This window comes from Scatophagus argus, chromosome 13, assembly GCF_020382885.2.
Source record: "Scatophagus argus isolate fScaArg1 chromosome 13, fScaArg1.pri, whole genome shotgun sequence".
Lineage (NCBI taxonomy): Eukaryota > Metazoa > Chordata > Actinopteri > Scatophagidae > Scatophagus > Scatophagus argus.
Window position 1 is genome coordinate 20,758,398 of NC_058505.1, and position 13,998 is coordinate 20,772,395.

The 13,998-nt window shown below is 41.3% G+C and overlaps 2 protein-coding genes across 2 annotated transcripts; one reads left to right on the forward strand and one right to left on the reverse strand.

The window, feature by feature from the left end:
* Window positions 1–2,892: 2,892 nt before the first annotated feature.
* ankrd45 (ankyrin repeat domain 45) lies at window positions 2,893–5,156 on the forward strand. Its single transcript, XM_046407772.1, has 5 exons — window positions 2,893–3,181; window positions 3,749–3,916; window positions 4,005–4,090; window positions 4,511–4,646; window positions 5,004–5,156. The coding sequence occupies exons 1-5, from the start codon at window positions 2,896–2,898 to the stop codon at window positions 5,054–5,056; spliced, it is 729 nt and encodes a 242-aa protein (XP_046263728.1). The 5' UTR covers window positions 2,893–2,895; the 3' UTR covers window positions 5,057–5,156.
* A 1,301-nt stretch (window positions 5,157–6,457) lies between these two features.
* Window positions 6,458–13,587, reverse strand: bpnt2 (3'(2'), 5'-bisphosphate nucleotidase 2). The gene is made up of 8 exons (XM_046407761.1): window positions 12,916–13,587; window positions 12,171–12,243; window positions 11,762–11,908; window positions 11,416–11,572; window positions 9,318–9,413; window positions 8,890–9,051; window positions 8,399–8,533; window positions 6,458–7,864 (listed from the first exon to the last, which is right to left on the reverse strand). Exons 1-8 carry the CDS (start codon window positions 13,032–13,034, stop codon window positions 7,722–7,724), a joined length of 1,032 nt encoding a protein of 343 aa, XP_046263717.1. The 5' UTR covers window positions 13,035–13,587; the 3' UTR covers window positions 6,458–7,721.
* Between the last annotated feature and the right edge of the window lie 411 nt (window positions 13,588–13,998).

Below are 13,998 nucleotides of genomic sequence, written 5' to 3' on the forward strand. Positions count from 1 at the left end.
AGTGGCCGGAGGCGTGGCCAACAAAAAGGGAGGATAACAAGTCAGTGATTAAGTTTCTGATTAATCACTACATTCCTCGACATGGGTTCCCAGAGAAAATTCGATCAGACAATGGGACTCACTTCAAAAATCAAGACCTCCAGCAGGTGGAGGCAATGCTAGGGCTGAAACATTCATTTGGCACTGTTTACCACCCGCAATCACAGGGCAAGGTTGAAAGAATGAATCAAACAGTTAAGCACAAATTGGCAAAAATATGTGCACTACCCCTGGTACTCATGTCCATTCAAAGCTCCATTAACCGGAGCACAGGGTTCTCTCCTCATGAGCTACAAACAGGGAGAGCTTTTCCAGGTCCCATGACAAAATTGATTGGGATTGGTGAACACAAACAAAACCTGACCACAAGAGCATATTTTAAAGAACTGCAGGCTTTCGGTTCAGCTTTTGCCAAACAGGTCACGGACCGACACGAGGGGGCGCACGAGGCTTCGTCACCAGAGGTGAATTGGGTCCTGTTGCGGGTAATCAAACGCAAGTGGTCGGAACCAAGGTGGACTGGACCGTTTCAGGTGGTGGAGAGAACTTCGCATGCAGTCCGACTGAAGGGTAAAGGAGACACCTGGTACCACTGGAGCCAGTGTGCAGCAGCGGAAGAACCGCAGCGGTCCCTCTTCGAGGTCCACCAGGACCTCCAGGCAGCAAACACCGACCCGGCTGGGTCGGCCGTGAGTCACACACACAAAGGGGCAGAATAATCCCCGTGTGCTGACTAGGTGACAGGGCAGTCTACCCCTGGCACTGAAGAACAGAAGAGAAGACGTCACGGGAGGAGGTGAAATAGCGCTCCTCTCCTGCATGTGGCGTGCCAAGCCACCAACCTCCAAAACAGACACCTCTGAAACCTATGAATATAATAATCAGAGAACAAAACAAATTGACCAAGCAGGTGGTATCACTCATACAGAGAACAGAGTTGATTAAAATCTTCTCATTCAGGTATATTACCAACACTTGTGGGTGGCAGATAAACTTTCCAATTGGGCTTTTCTATATTACATATACGTTGGACGAAATCCGATGGTGAAACGGTATGATTTGAGAATTCAAGAAGTTTAGATAGCATGTAAAGATGTCCGACTGTCAGTTATCTTTCTTTATTGTTTGTTGGTTTATTGTATGTGTGGCTTTCGCTCTTGCTCTAATAAAACTCTCGCTGTGCGGTCATACCAGACTATAAACGGGATAAGTTGTGCAGCCTCGTGGCTGCTAGAATTGAGTCATAATTCATTTAATGTTGTATCTTTGCTATTTTAAGTGTAAACTGTTGCATAATCAACTTCAAACCATTGACAGGGTAAAGAAAAGAGAAGTGTGATGTATGGTAATGCTAAATGGCTAGCAGGACTCAGCCTGCTGGCCGTGCTGATTGTAACTTTAATATTACTCTTGTGTGAATCCACTGACAACACCACATTTGCTTTAGAGCCACAAACCCACACCTACCCCTGACATCTCATCCAATGACATTGTAGCTATTGATTATACCACACTAAAACCCCTAGACATAATACAAATCTCCACAGGATACAAAGATAGTAACCTCTGGAGGAGTGGATGACAAATATGTTTGGTCAGTGGTTTAATTTTGTCACTTATGGTCTCTATTGCTACTTTTGTGGGAATTTTAGTTGCTTGAGGATGTTGTTGTGTACCCTGTATTCGAGCTCTCACTGTTAGATTCATCACAGCCACAGTAGAGAAGGGTAGCGCCCCTGTTCCAAGGCACATGATGCCGTTGTTGCAAAAGATGGACTCTGATGGGGAGGACGAACAGGATAGGGTCATCAGAGAGTTTGAAATTGACATTCGTAAGTGATCTCTTAATAGAGATCAAAAGGGGGAATTGTGGATTAAAAAAATGTTTAACATGCCTTATTCTGTTTTATGCTATATGTTTTATGCTATATTATTAATGGTATAATTAATAATGTTATAATCATGTAGAACTAGTTGTTTGTCTCAGGACTGCACACTCTGAGGGAGACAGAGGTATCATGCATATTAGGAGAAGGACACCATATCTCAAGTCACTCTGACCGACAGGAGAAGACACTGATACACCACCCCTCCCCTCTCGCTTTCATGTAAAGGTGTTGAGACTAGCAACCGGTGTTATCTTAAGGTATATATAATGATGTACTTCCTTGAGTGCTTTAGATCCCACTTGGCGTTTGGCTGAAGCAGACTTGTGTTCTGAGGTGGGATCTCCAAAGATCTTTGTTTCTAAAATAAATAACTCTGTTTTAAGGCTATTTCAACGACTCTGTTTTAACTCTCTCACATCAACCTACTCGGGGAAGCAAGTGGGCTTCAACAGTAAACACATTGCAATGAATGAGACTGAAAACTATGATAGAATTTTTAAAGAATGAAATTTAGCAAAGATGGCATGGCTTAATGTATTGTCTAAGTGAATGCATTGGTGTCTACGTGAATTGGTAAACCCAAAATAGACAAGATAGCTCTTAAAGCTGTTGGGGTCAGTGTTATCAGGCTATACAGATGTCATTTTAGGATTAAATATAAACTGATTAAATTGTCCTAGTTGTAAAAAAAAAGCTTCTCTGTTGAATGTATAGGAAGTTTTATTTGAATTCCTAATGCAGACAAAGACGTTGCCATGTGTGAAGGCTAAAAATATTTTTATTTTAAAAATATCCTTTTATACCTATGGGTATAGTGGTTGGTCTTTCGCCAAAAGAAACATGAAGCAGGTCTTTACCTGTAACTAAAGTTCTGTTTAAAGTTCAGGGAGGGCTAAGGCACTGAAAAAAGAGTAAGACTGTGACATTTTAGCTTTCACGTTTTAATGACCTCTGTTGTTTACAGTAAATGACGTTGTCACCATGGCAACAACGTACTCCAGCCTGGACAGTTAGTGCGTGTAAAATGGCATCGATACAGAAGGAAATCTTCAATTGTGTGCTTTCTGGGGATTTGGAAACACTTAAGAAGCATTTTGAGGGTGTCACAGAGGAGCCACAGGACAAGGATTTGTTCGGACTGAAGGACGAGTGTGGGAGAAATGCCCTGTTAGCCGCCTGTGTGTTGGGGAGGAGCGCTATCGTCCGAGAACTGGTCAGAAACGGAGCCCGGGTGGACGAGCCGACTGTCAGGGGTGAGCGGAAAACAGTTGGCTTTTCAGCTGTGCGGGCACAAATCAACTAATACGTTGTTAACTATACGTAACTAATACTAAACTACGTGAAGTAGCAGAACATCTAAAGAGGAAGAAAGTGCTCAAACCTGTAAATTAGTTTGACAACATAACTACTAAATAATTGCAAAACCATTAGTTTAATGTACTTGAACAAAAACAGTTAAATGAAAATATTTATAGTATAGCTACTGTAGTACTAATACACCACAATACAAAAATACTTACTGGTTATTCATCTCTACAATACTTAAACGTCACATGCTAACTTTCAGCCCTTGAGGTGTGCATGTTTACCTGTAGGGGAGAACAGGGTTGGTCGTTAGTTTCTTTACTGTCATTTGAGTCCCTTATAATTGGCCCCTTAACAGATTCTCCTTTGAGAGCAATGAATAGTCAAATAATAGTTTGTGTGCTGGCCACCCTCACTTAAAGTGGGACGTATTTCTTCAACTGCTATATGCCCAGTTGAAATGCTTATTCTGTAACTGGCCTCAGTTTGATTTGATCTGAGTGTTCGTTCTGCAGGTTATTCTGCGTTGCATCTTGCTGCTTGTTGGGGGCACCTGGAGACAGTGAGGACTCTGCTTGAACTGGGAGCTGACACAAAGAGCAGGACCTTCAGAGAAGACAGGCCTGTGGACCTGGCCAGGAGATATTCCAGGATCGACTGTGCTGACAGTCTCATGCTGGCAGGTGTGACAGGTGCTATTATCTCCAGCAAGCTTTTATCCTAAAATGTGTATACAACTCTTAAGCCATAATTGTGTTTATCTCTGTGCAGATGCTAAACAGGACTTGATATCATATGTTGCTTTCGTTAAAGACCTTACCTCTGACCCAGAGGGGAAGCTCACAAAGGAGGAAACGGTAACGCATTTCTTAACAAGCAGGTTCAACATGTTACTGACACCTAAGCTAAAAATGATGTATTAATATAGCCATTTTAACTAAATGATTGTTGCCACATCACATGGACAAAGAAAATTATTACAATATGTTTGACCAAATACCTCGATGTTGCAATATTGCAGCAATACTGTAGCGACAACTACTTGCACTTTCACACAATATTAACACAATCAGATTGTAAAATATATCTATCTATATCTATATATCTCATCATTTTACTGTAATGCAGTGATAAATGGCATCCAGAATTGAGGATAATATCTACTTTCATGTCTTGATATTCATATATCAATATATTATTGCCCAGCCCTATTCAACAATGCTAACAAATGTCTTTTCTGCTGTCTGTCACTGTTGCCCGTCCTTCTCTCTGCACAGAACATCTGTACGTGTGCCTGCTCTGCCAAGTCAGACTGGATTAACAGTGTCAAAGACTCGACAGCCTCAGACTTCATAGCCCAAAGGAAAGACCTTGAGGACACTCTTCAGCCTATTCTCAGCAAGCTGCCAGCCTGTAAGTACTAATATTACTGTACAGCAGTGAGATTTGAATTGAACAAATCTCGTCCCATCAAACCACCTGAAATTAAACTGGTGTGGACTGAGTTTATGGTTGCAAATGCCTTAGTTGTTTGTCAGTGTTTGTCAGATTGAGAACCTACATCAACATATTGTCAGTTGTGGTTTCTGGTGAAAGGAGACTGCTGTGAACATGACTGTAATAGGCTGTCCCTGGTTATATTCCCAAAACATGACATCAAATGTCACAAAACTGCATTTCAGATCCTATTCTTAATTTCTTTTACTATCTCAGAATGGTGTATTAAGAGTGTGATTATATGCATTCATGTTTGTGTTTTGTTACTTATAGATCATGTTATTACAGCAGCTGAGGTGCCTGTCAAACCAGCAGGAATGGACTGAAGTAGAGGAGGTCTGTGCAGTGCCATTGCTCCAGCAGATGACCATATTTAGAAGTGGAACATCATTTGGACATTTGTTTCTAAAGTATTGCAAAACTGTTTGTTTCAAGTGGTTCTGCTTTCATGCTTTCATGGAGTTCCTATGTAACTAATAGTATTTTACTATTTTAATGCTTCACCCACCGGTCAACTTCTTGCTACAATAAGACCAAAGGAGACATAGCTTGTACCACCATGCACACTGATGTTTTATTGGAAATTCACAGCAAAAAGGAGGATGAAAGAGACTCAGAGCAGCTGTACAACAACCTGGCTATCAGACCAACTGACACGCAAAGAAAACCTCACTCCACACAGAACAGCCATACAACAGCATGGTACATGGCAAGATAACCTTGTAGTATAGCCTTAGTTCTCATGTCATTGTCTACCATCTCTCTATTTAACATGAGTATCTGTCAGGACACAGGCAAACGAACTGGTCTGCGCTGGTCTGGTTAGGTTCTTACTTGAGGTCTCCTGCTATTTCACTACCAAACTGAATGCAATTCAGGAAGTCCTCACTGCCTTTGCATACTGCTGCCATATGTCAGTGGTTAGAGGCAGATAGAGTAACCGTTTTTTATCTCTGCCATTCTAGCCATAACAGTGCACACATAAGAGACACCAATGGAAGACAAAGTTGACATATTATGAACTCGTTTACACCTCGGTTGACCTGAAGTACTGCAATTAATTTTCATTTTGTCACATCTTACCCCAATCGGACGGGGATGCAACAAGGTTTCTCAATGAGTAATATCTTTTTTTTTTAGTAAGTCCCAAGTACCATGAACATGCAGAAAATATAACAAAATGAAAAAACTTTAAATGTTTGGAAAAAAAATCACCTTCAGGTATTACAAATTCCAACAGCATACCAGCTTGGTGGACGCTGGTTGACATGTTGCAGTTGAACGCTGTCCTGGAACAAGTCAAAGCTGAAACTGAGGAATCTGGTCAACATGATTTCCAACAACTCTCACAGCTGCTAGAATTATTTTAGGCAAGATTCTGTCAAGTCACACCAGTTGACACTCTCATTGAGGTAATAAAAACAATTTCTGGTGTGAACAGAACTCACTGGTTATGAAGCTACAGATAGAGATGTCAGATATCATTGTTTTTAAACTTTCATTTAATTCTTGGTGATGTAACAGTATTGAAACACACAATTTCCTTCTGTAATGCCCATTTGACAGACTGGCAAGGTTTAAAGTCATGAATGAGGCTGTACACAATGGATGGGACTTTGGTCTGATTCCACAGGACCTGTTAGCTTAGCCTCTGCTCCCAACAGTCCAACCAACATGGTTTGTACAGGAGAGACGATGATGGTGAAATGTACTGCAAAGGTGCTTAGTGACTTTAATTCAGCCCAACTCTTTTTATTTATTTACATGTGTTGAAGAAGATAAAGACCAAAAATGACAATCTGTGCATCCTGACCTGCTCGTCAGGATTAAAGTTCATTAAACACTTTCCCATGATTCTCCTTTCCTGTCCTTACACTCAGTGCCTATCATGCAGCAAACCTTCAACCTTGCTGCATCTGTTCATATCAGATGTTTCGTTAGACACTTTGCAGTTATCATATTGTGCTGTTTGTGTATAACCTCATATATTTATATGTATATATCCACACCCGTTTCTGACAACAGATAATCAGGCAAAAATCTGTCTCAGAAAAGATATAATCAGAAAGTAGAAAAGTTTACCCTTTTCTTGACCTCAACTTCATTATGATGAAACAGTTTTTTCATCTTATTTGGCTGCAAAGCATCATTAATCAGATCCCTTCTGGGATGTAATGATGAGGTGATGACCCTCAAAAAAGACTTAAAAATGTATAATGTATTTGTTTTTATTTCACTGTAATGACCTTCCGGTGAAGCTGACACTCTATGGTGAAAATATTTATTGTCAACCCAAACCCCTCAAATGCTCCATTCTCTGCGCTCACCTCTGCTGACAGCCTTGAAGCAGCGGATCACTTTAAGACAATGTGAAGTGAATTGTTGTGGTATAATGGCGCTGGTCGATGAAATCCAATCCAGTGGCCTCCAGGCTCAACATTACACTGATTGTTTTGAGGCAGTCTCAGATAATGATAGGTGGCTGTTTCATTGATGTTGACTAAAATGGTACGGTGCCTGTTTGGAAAACAAGGTGTTCCTTATTCTTAGTATTTTCACTGGAATATCAAGTGATGAATGATGAAAAGACATTTATGACACGTATGGTTGTCATATTGTGCTCCTCAGTTAAACATTTCACATTACAGTCATCCGGTTGTCCTCTGAAGGTGAAGATCAGCTGTTGTCCAGTGTTCACTGTGAACATGTATATGCATGTATATGCATGATGTACCGATTCTCCTTGCTGCAAGTATGTATGCATGTCCGGGAGTGTGTGTTCAGAGCCATTGCGTCAGCCATGTTGGTTCCTGCTCGGTGACCCTTGCCAGAGACAATCCATCTGACTGGCAGATGTTTGGTATCCCACAATGCTGAAATCATGCAGGCCTGATTAAGTTTGTAACCCACTCTTAGATATCAGAAAGGACCACCACATGTTGCCCTTAATACAACCTGAACAAACTATCAATGGCTCTGTGTTAGTGTCTCTCAGTGCTTTTCAGGGTCCCAGTTTGGTAGTCTCTCCAGGACAGCCTTATGGTCCACACCAACACTGGCTACCAGCCCTCCTTTGTTGACTGGAGTTCCACTGTAGTCAATGTCTTCTCCCTTCAGGGTTGTCATTTGGCCTCCTACAATCATTGTGGTCACATGTCATTGGTACAGTGTGCTACATGCTACGTTAACAAGAGGTCAGAGATGATAATGACACATTCATCATGTATTTCATCTGTTTTGAAGTATAACTGACATTCTCCACATGTGGATGATGGAAGGTACAAGATATCTTAATTTTCAAGGAAACATAACTACTTCACATGTATTTATCTGATGACAGTCTAAATCTAAATCTAAATCAGATCAAACCAAACCTACAGAGTCCTGATGATGCTGATTAGAGTTTCGGAACGCGTAACGCTCAATTAAGAATACCTGGGACTGTTTGAATTTTATGTTATGACTTTTGCTTATTTAGTCATGAATTTCTGATGTTATAGACAAGTAATTTCAGGAGCTACAAAGGCCTGAATGTACAGACATGTAGTCCAATAAACAAAGTGTGGCACCAAAAAGTTTTGTTAGTTATTTCATCAACAGGTAAATCTGAATAGAAATTGAAACTGAAAAGGAAATCAAACCATGAAATATAATAGTTTTTACATTACCAAGAGCATTCAGTATTGCTGCACCAGCGCAGATGTCCCACTTCTTAATAAAGGTGATGTGGACGTAAACATCTGCCTGGTCTATAGAACCAGCTGCACTCGGAGGCGTCTCCAAAAGCGATAGTACTTTATACCCTGAGGGAAAGAGGGAGGGAGAGAGAGAGAGAGAATGATGCCAGTGAAAAAAAGAAAAGGAAAAAAGTAAACTGGAGGGCTCAGTGGGCATTGATCCCAGAGAAAGATTACAATAAAAGCCCAAATCTGGTGGCTTCTGGCTGATGCAAAGGCTGTTATTCCATCATATACACTGATCTTAAATTAAGCACATTATAATGACTAATAACACCGTTTACCTACATGAGAAAAACATTGATCATACTACTGCAGGAAGTTTCATTACATCATGATTTTCAAAATATAATTTGGGGCAGCTGACATCAGTTTGCAAAAAAAAAAATAACGTAATATACTGACATCAGAATTTTACTCACCTGCTCCACCTGCTTCTATGATTGTTGTGCTGTTTCCAAAAGCACCCTGAATGTAACTTTTCACTTTTCCTGAGTGGGACCGTGATACAATCACCTTCGGAGGGCTGATACTGTAGGACGACCGGGGACGCATATTTGACCCCTGACCTACAAACGCCCAGGCTGGCGAGACACGACGGGGAGACAGAGAGACGAATAGCTTTGAAGTTCAATACACATTTTGGCGACCAAAATCTCAAATATTTCAGCTCTAGAAAACACATTTCATTTATTTTCCTCCTCTACATGACAATGTGGCAAATTAGTTAATTATACACAAGACAGATTCTATTTATCAAAACTAAAATGTCACATCATTATTCAAACAGGCATATTTTGTAAGACACAACCCAGAGTCTGGATGCCTCTTGTTTGACACACACACTTACCAGTGAACCCAGTGAATGGCTGATGTATCACCCCAATGACTGGTTTACCATCTACAGCCACACATACCATTGTGGTCACATAATTGACCAGATTCTCTGTAGAAGGAGACAGGTTAGCAGATAGATAGAGAGAGAGAGAGAGAGAGAGAGAGAGAGAGAGAGAGAGAGGTCAGAGTTAGGAGGATAGGTGGAAAAAGATGGGAGAGACAGCCAGAAGATAAAGAGAGAAGGACATGAATAAGAGCTTACAGGATATGGGTGGGGACAGGGGAAATGAAAGATGAATAGAGGAGACCAGTGGAGAGAACACAAGATACCACCATAAGTAAATACTGTGCAAGTGTGTGAAAGAACACATTTAATTCCTGATCCAACTGGATATTAAATATGTGCATTGAGGTAGGTATAGGTACATAAACTGAGAAACTCTCCCACGCCTTTGAACAACTAACAGTTTTCCAAGACCCAACCAATATCAAGGTTACTGAACGTGTGCCACTTTGCCAGGACAACACCATAAGTTTAGATAACAGTATATTAATTACACAGCTTTATAGACTCGCATGGATTATGTGTGCTGCAATTACCTTGGACTGCAGTAGGTCAAACGAGACAGTCTCAAGCATGTTATTGTTAATGTAGTCAACACTCGCAACAGCACACAGGCACTGGCAAGTAATACATGGCAGTGGGTCCCAACATGTGTCTCTGATGGACCCCACAGTCCTGTCAAAAGAACTTAAGTACATACATAAGGTTCTAAATGTATAATTAACAATTAGATCACCATGTTCTACCTACATAGAGTTGTGTATCTTTATAAAATGTTCATTTCAATCCACATTGATAATTATTGATCATTTTTAAATTAGCTATTTTAAATAAAGAAGCACTTTTTTTTCCCTTTTAGCATTTCATTGAAAGCAAGAGCGTAAATAATATTTATCTTCATAAAATATTACGACTGCTACTAATGCAACTTAAGAAACCGGATGAAACTACAAACGACACACGCTACTGCCTCATCAGCTGAATGTATGCAGTGGCCAAAATGTTACAGCTGCTTCATTTTTAAAATACTTTTAAAATGATTTTTGCAAAGACTTCTGCCCAGTGAAGTAAAATACCTGAACAAAAAAAAATGCTATACCAACAAAATTACCCATCAGGCTAACATCTGGTAAGAACTGCGGCAAACAGACCAGCTGACCAAAACATTGTTTTATAATCACAAGGTCACATCTGACAAAATCTACATTAAAAACAAATTAATGACAACAGCTGTGTTAGAGCCTGTGTCGACGATGAAAGACAACAGAAAGTTATCTTAACTTTACTACAGACACAGCTGACTCTGTTGATTGTTAGTCAGTACAGCCAAACTGGTCAGTCAAGTTTAAATACCACAAGCTAATGCAGATTAGCAATTCACACTCAATGCATGGAGGAGCTAAGCAGTTAACAGAGCAGGCCCCCCAGAGGAATAAAAGCGGCTATCTCCATGGAAAAGTCCAACACTTGGTGGTCAGGATTTTGGCAAAACTCCCAGCAATTATAAGCAAGAGCTTGGCAGCCTCTTAAGGACAGAATGTAGCACCAACCAATAGGACAGAAGGCTTCTGGCAAATGCAGCAATGCACTGATGGTAGCTAATGCACATTAACATAAACAATCTGCTTTAGACGAGACGACGAAGGGAAGGCCGAAGGGGCTGCCACGGTCTCGCAAACTTTTGCGATGTTTAAACGTATATTTTGGCATCTCTCTTGGCTGAGAGAGTAAACAGGAGCTCTGCTTGGCAGCTCCCAGCAATGTGAGATTAACTGGACGAATATTAAGAGGGCGTCACTGTAAATGACCACGCAAACATACCTTAGATTAACGAGGGTGGCCACGAAACCTCATGTGCACACTTAAACTTCTTTTAAACCCGACTTAACTTTTTACAATGCACACAGCACTGCTAGCGAATCCCACAAGCTTCATCTGTGATGACACATCAAAGCCCGGGTTTTCACATCAGCTCTTCACTGCTCATTAAAGCAGACATCACTGTTCGACATGTTGTGTAAAATGACCACTTCAGAAACATGCACACCTGTATATTCCTGTGTTGCGTCTAGAGGATCGATCCACACAGTGATGCCCTCAGCAGGAACAACCTTGCCCCCGTCTATTTTATCCAGTATGTCGGCTGGAATGTCCCGGTTCCACGCCACCTTGTCCGCCACGTCGTCATGTTCCTCGCTGTTCACCTGAAAACAAACACATGCAAACAGAATCATGAGCCCTGAGCTTAGCCTTTATTCAAGCTTCAAAACGGTATGTGAACCCACCTTACAAATCGGCATACTGGTCTTTCAAGTGTAACTGCAACCAGCACAGGAATGAAACACGTCCACTAGAAAAGGAGCTGGTATAACAGCTACTGTGGCTGTGCTCACCTTGACTTCAGGGAAGGTGTTCTTTATAAGGTTAAACATCTTTCTGTGAGACTGCAGGTCACCCATAGTCAGAGGCTCACTGGCTCCCTCCCTGGTCTTGCCCTTTGACTTCTCCTTCAGGCCATTTTCCTCACGTACCGTTTTCACCTAGAGAGAGAGAGAAAAAAACAACTCTCATCATATGCTGCAGTTTAAGGACATGTACCCATACACCTGTGGTTTCTTTAGAGACTACAAATTGTACTGATAAAAGATGTGGCCTCTGTCATGTAATTTAGCATCTCCAAAGCAGAATCCTGATCAAACAAGGCAAAAAAAAAAACCAGCACAGGCTTATCAAGGTATTAACCTGTCAATTACTTGATAATAGTTCTTAATTAGACATCTTTACTACAAAGAATATTTTTACCTCTCTGCCACCGAGCACTGCAGCTTCCACTGAGACAGCCAGCAGGTCCCTCAGATCCACGTTTCTCTTCTGTCTGCAGAGACCAAGGGACAGAACAACAGTCTGTTAGCCTCAACAACAGCACTGGCCACCTTTCTTCACAGCAAAAATCTGCGGAAACTGTATCAGCGTTTGGGGGAAGTGAATGAGAAAGCAGGTTTTGGACACTGTCCTTTGAATTTCTGAAGGGAAGCTGATATTTTATGCTCACATTCATTATCTCACAAGCAAAGCATTTTTATGTCAGCGTTTCCCTGAAGAACACTTAGAGCCGACTAAATGTAAACTAAGCACTGAGCTTACTTGGGTGACTCACTACAAATGTTCAACAAATAACAGAATAAATTTAGGCTTTGATCAGGCACAAAGCTCAGTCATGATGACAGCAAACAATAAGGCCATAGTCAGGGTGATGTACGTGTAAGTATATGTATTCAACGCTACACTGTCTACATGGAGTTACAGCACACAGACTTGAGACCTGATATTTGCAGAAAGGTAGCATAAATAATGTCTGGTTTCTCTCAGGGAGTCAATGTTATTGTTTTCTTCACGCTCCAACAAGCTTGATAAACATCGAGACAAGCAGCTGATGGTGGATTGCTGTTACTACTATGTAAGGTTACAAGTCCTGCTCCTGCAGATGCTTTAACTGTACAGACAGTAAGAGATAATGTCACGTATGGTAATGAGAAACGAGTCTCACCTGAAAGCAGCAAAGCGGCTGGAGAGGACCCCTGCATAGAGGTGGTAGATGACACCGACCCCAAGGAGGCAGAACACCGCCACACCGAGCGGCGACAGCCTGATACCCATCGGAGCCATTTTAGCAAAAAAAACCAAAACAAAATAGCCTCTAAGTCTTCGCTAGATAATAAGAACACAAAGGTGTTCGCACTGTAACAGCCTACAGAGATGTGGGCTAGCGTTAGCTGACGTGGCTGTCACCGCCACCGAAAGGTCCCAATAAAGCGGCTAACTGGCTGCTTCACGCCTGGCGTTTAGTTGTCGGATAAATACGACGGCTGTCATGTAACAAACAGCTCAAAAGCGGAACATCTGAAGCTGTCAACGAATCAGCACAGTGTAAAATTTCAATTAGTTCGAGATACGTTTAGCATCGTCCGTCGTCCGTCTGATAAAATTTACCGAATAACCGAATGCCGCTTCTGTTCGTAACGACATGTCGTTTGCTGGACAGCTTGACTACAGTTCTTATGCTCGCTGTGAACTCGCTGAAGCAAACCGAGTGTTCGCCGGCGTCGAAGGCAAAACGGAACAATCACATCTCTGTTCACTCATTTTTCCTCCCTAACGTTACGTACACAGCAGAGAGGTCACAGGCAGGCTGGTCATTTCTCTTCCGGGTTATCACTTCTGTCGTCATCAGTTTGGGCTCGTTGTCTTTTTTATTATTTCATTTATTTTATTTTTTTTATACCCGTTTCTATTAATGAGAGAAAACCGAATAATAAACAAGACTAGAAGATGCTTTAGATTTTTTTTCTTTTCACAGACATTATTTCAGTTAATTTTTTTAATAACAGATGTGAAATATTTAGGCAGCAAAAACAAGATCAGAGCACCAAATTGACATATAATCAACCTTTGAAGTTGATATGGCAAACTACCAACTACCAAAATTAAATTCCACCGACCCTCTGAGCCCTGTCTGTTCATTGTTTGTGTTGTTTGGTGCTGTCTTCTCAGGTACTGGAAGTGGGCGGGGTCACAGCAGAGCAGACACACCTGAGTTCATGAGCAACACGGGCACACCTGGACCCTGGGG

Bases quoted from the DNA above. Each gene is read 5' to 3' on its own strand.
- ankrd45 (XM_046407772.1), top strand. From the start codon at position 2,896: ATGACGTTGTCACCATGGCAACAACGTACTCCAGCCTGGACAGTTAGT. The intron at 3,917-4,004 runs GTGTGACAGGTG...ATCTCTGTGCAG, and splicing joins TGACAGTCTCATGCTGGCAG to ATGCTAAACAGGACTTGATA. The intron at 4,647-5,003 runs GTAAGTACTAAT...TGTTACTTATAG, and splicing joins TCTCAGCAAGCTGCCAGCCT to ATCATGTTATTACAGCAGCT.
- bpnt2 (XM_046407761.1), bottom strand. From the start codon at position 13,034: ATGGCTCCGATGGGTATCAGGCTGTCGCCGCTCGGTGTGGCGGTGTTC. The intron at 9,052-9,317 runs GTAAGTGTGTGT...GTGTCTCGCCAG, and splicing joins GCCATTCACTGGGTTCACTG to CCTGGGCGTTTGTAGGTCAG. The intron at 7,865-8,398 runs GTAATGTAAAAA...CAATGATTGTAG, and splicing joins AGCAATACTGAATGCTCTTG to GAGGCCAAATGACAACCCTG.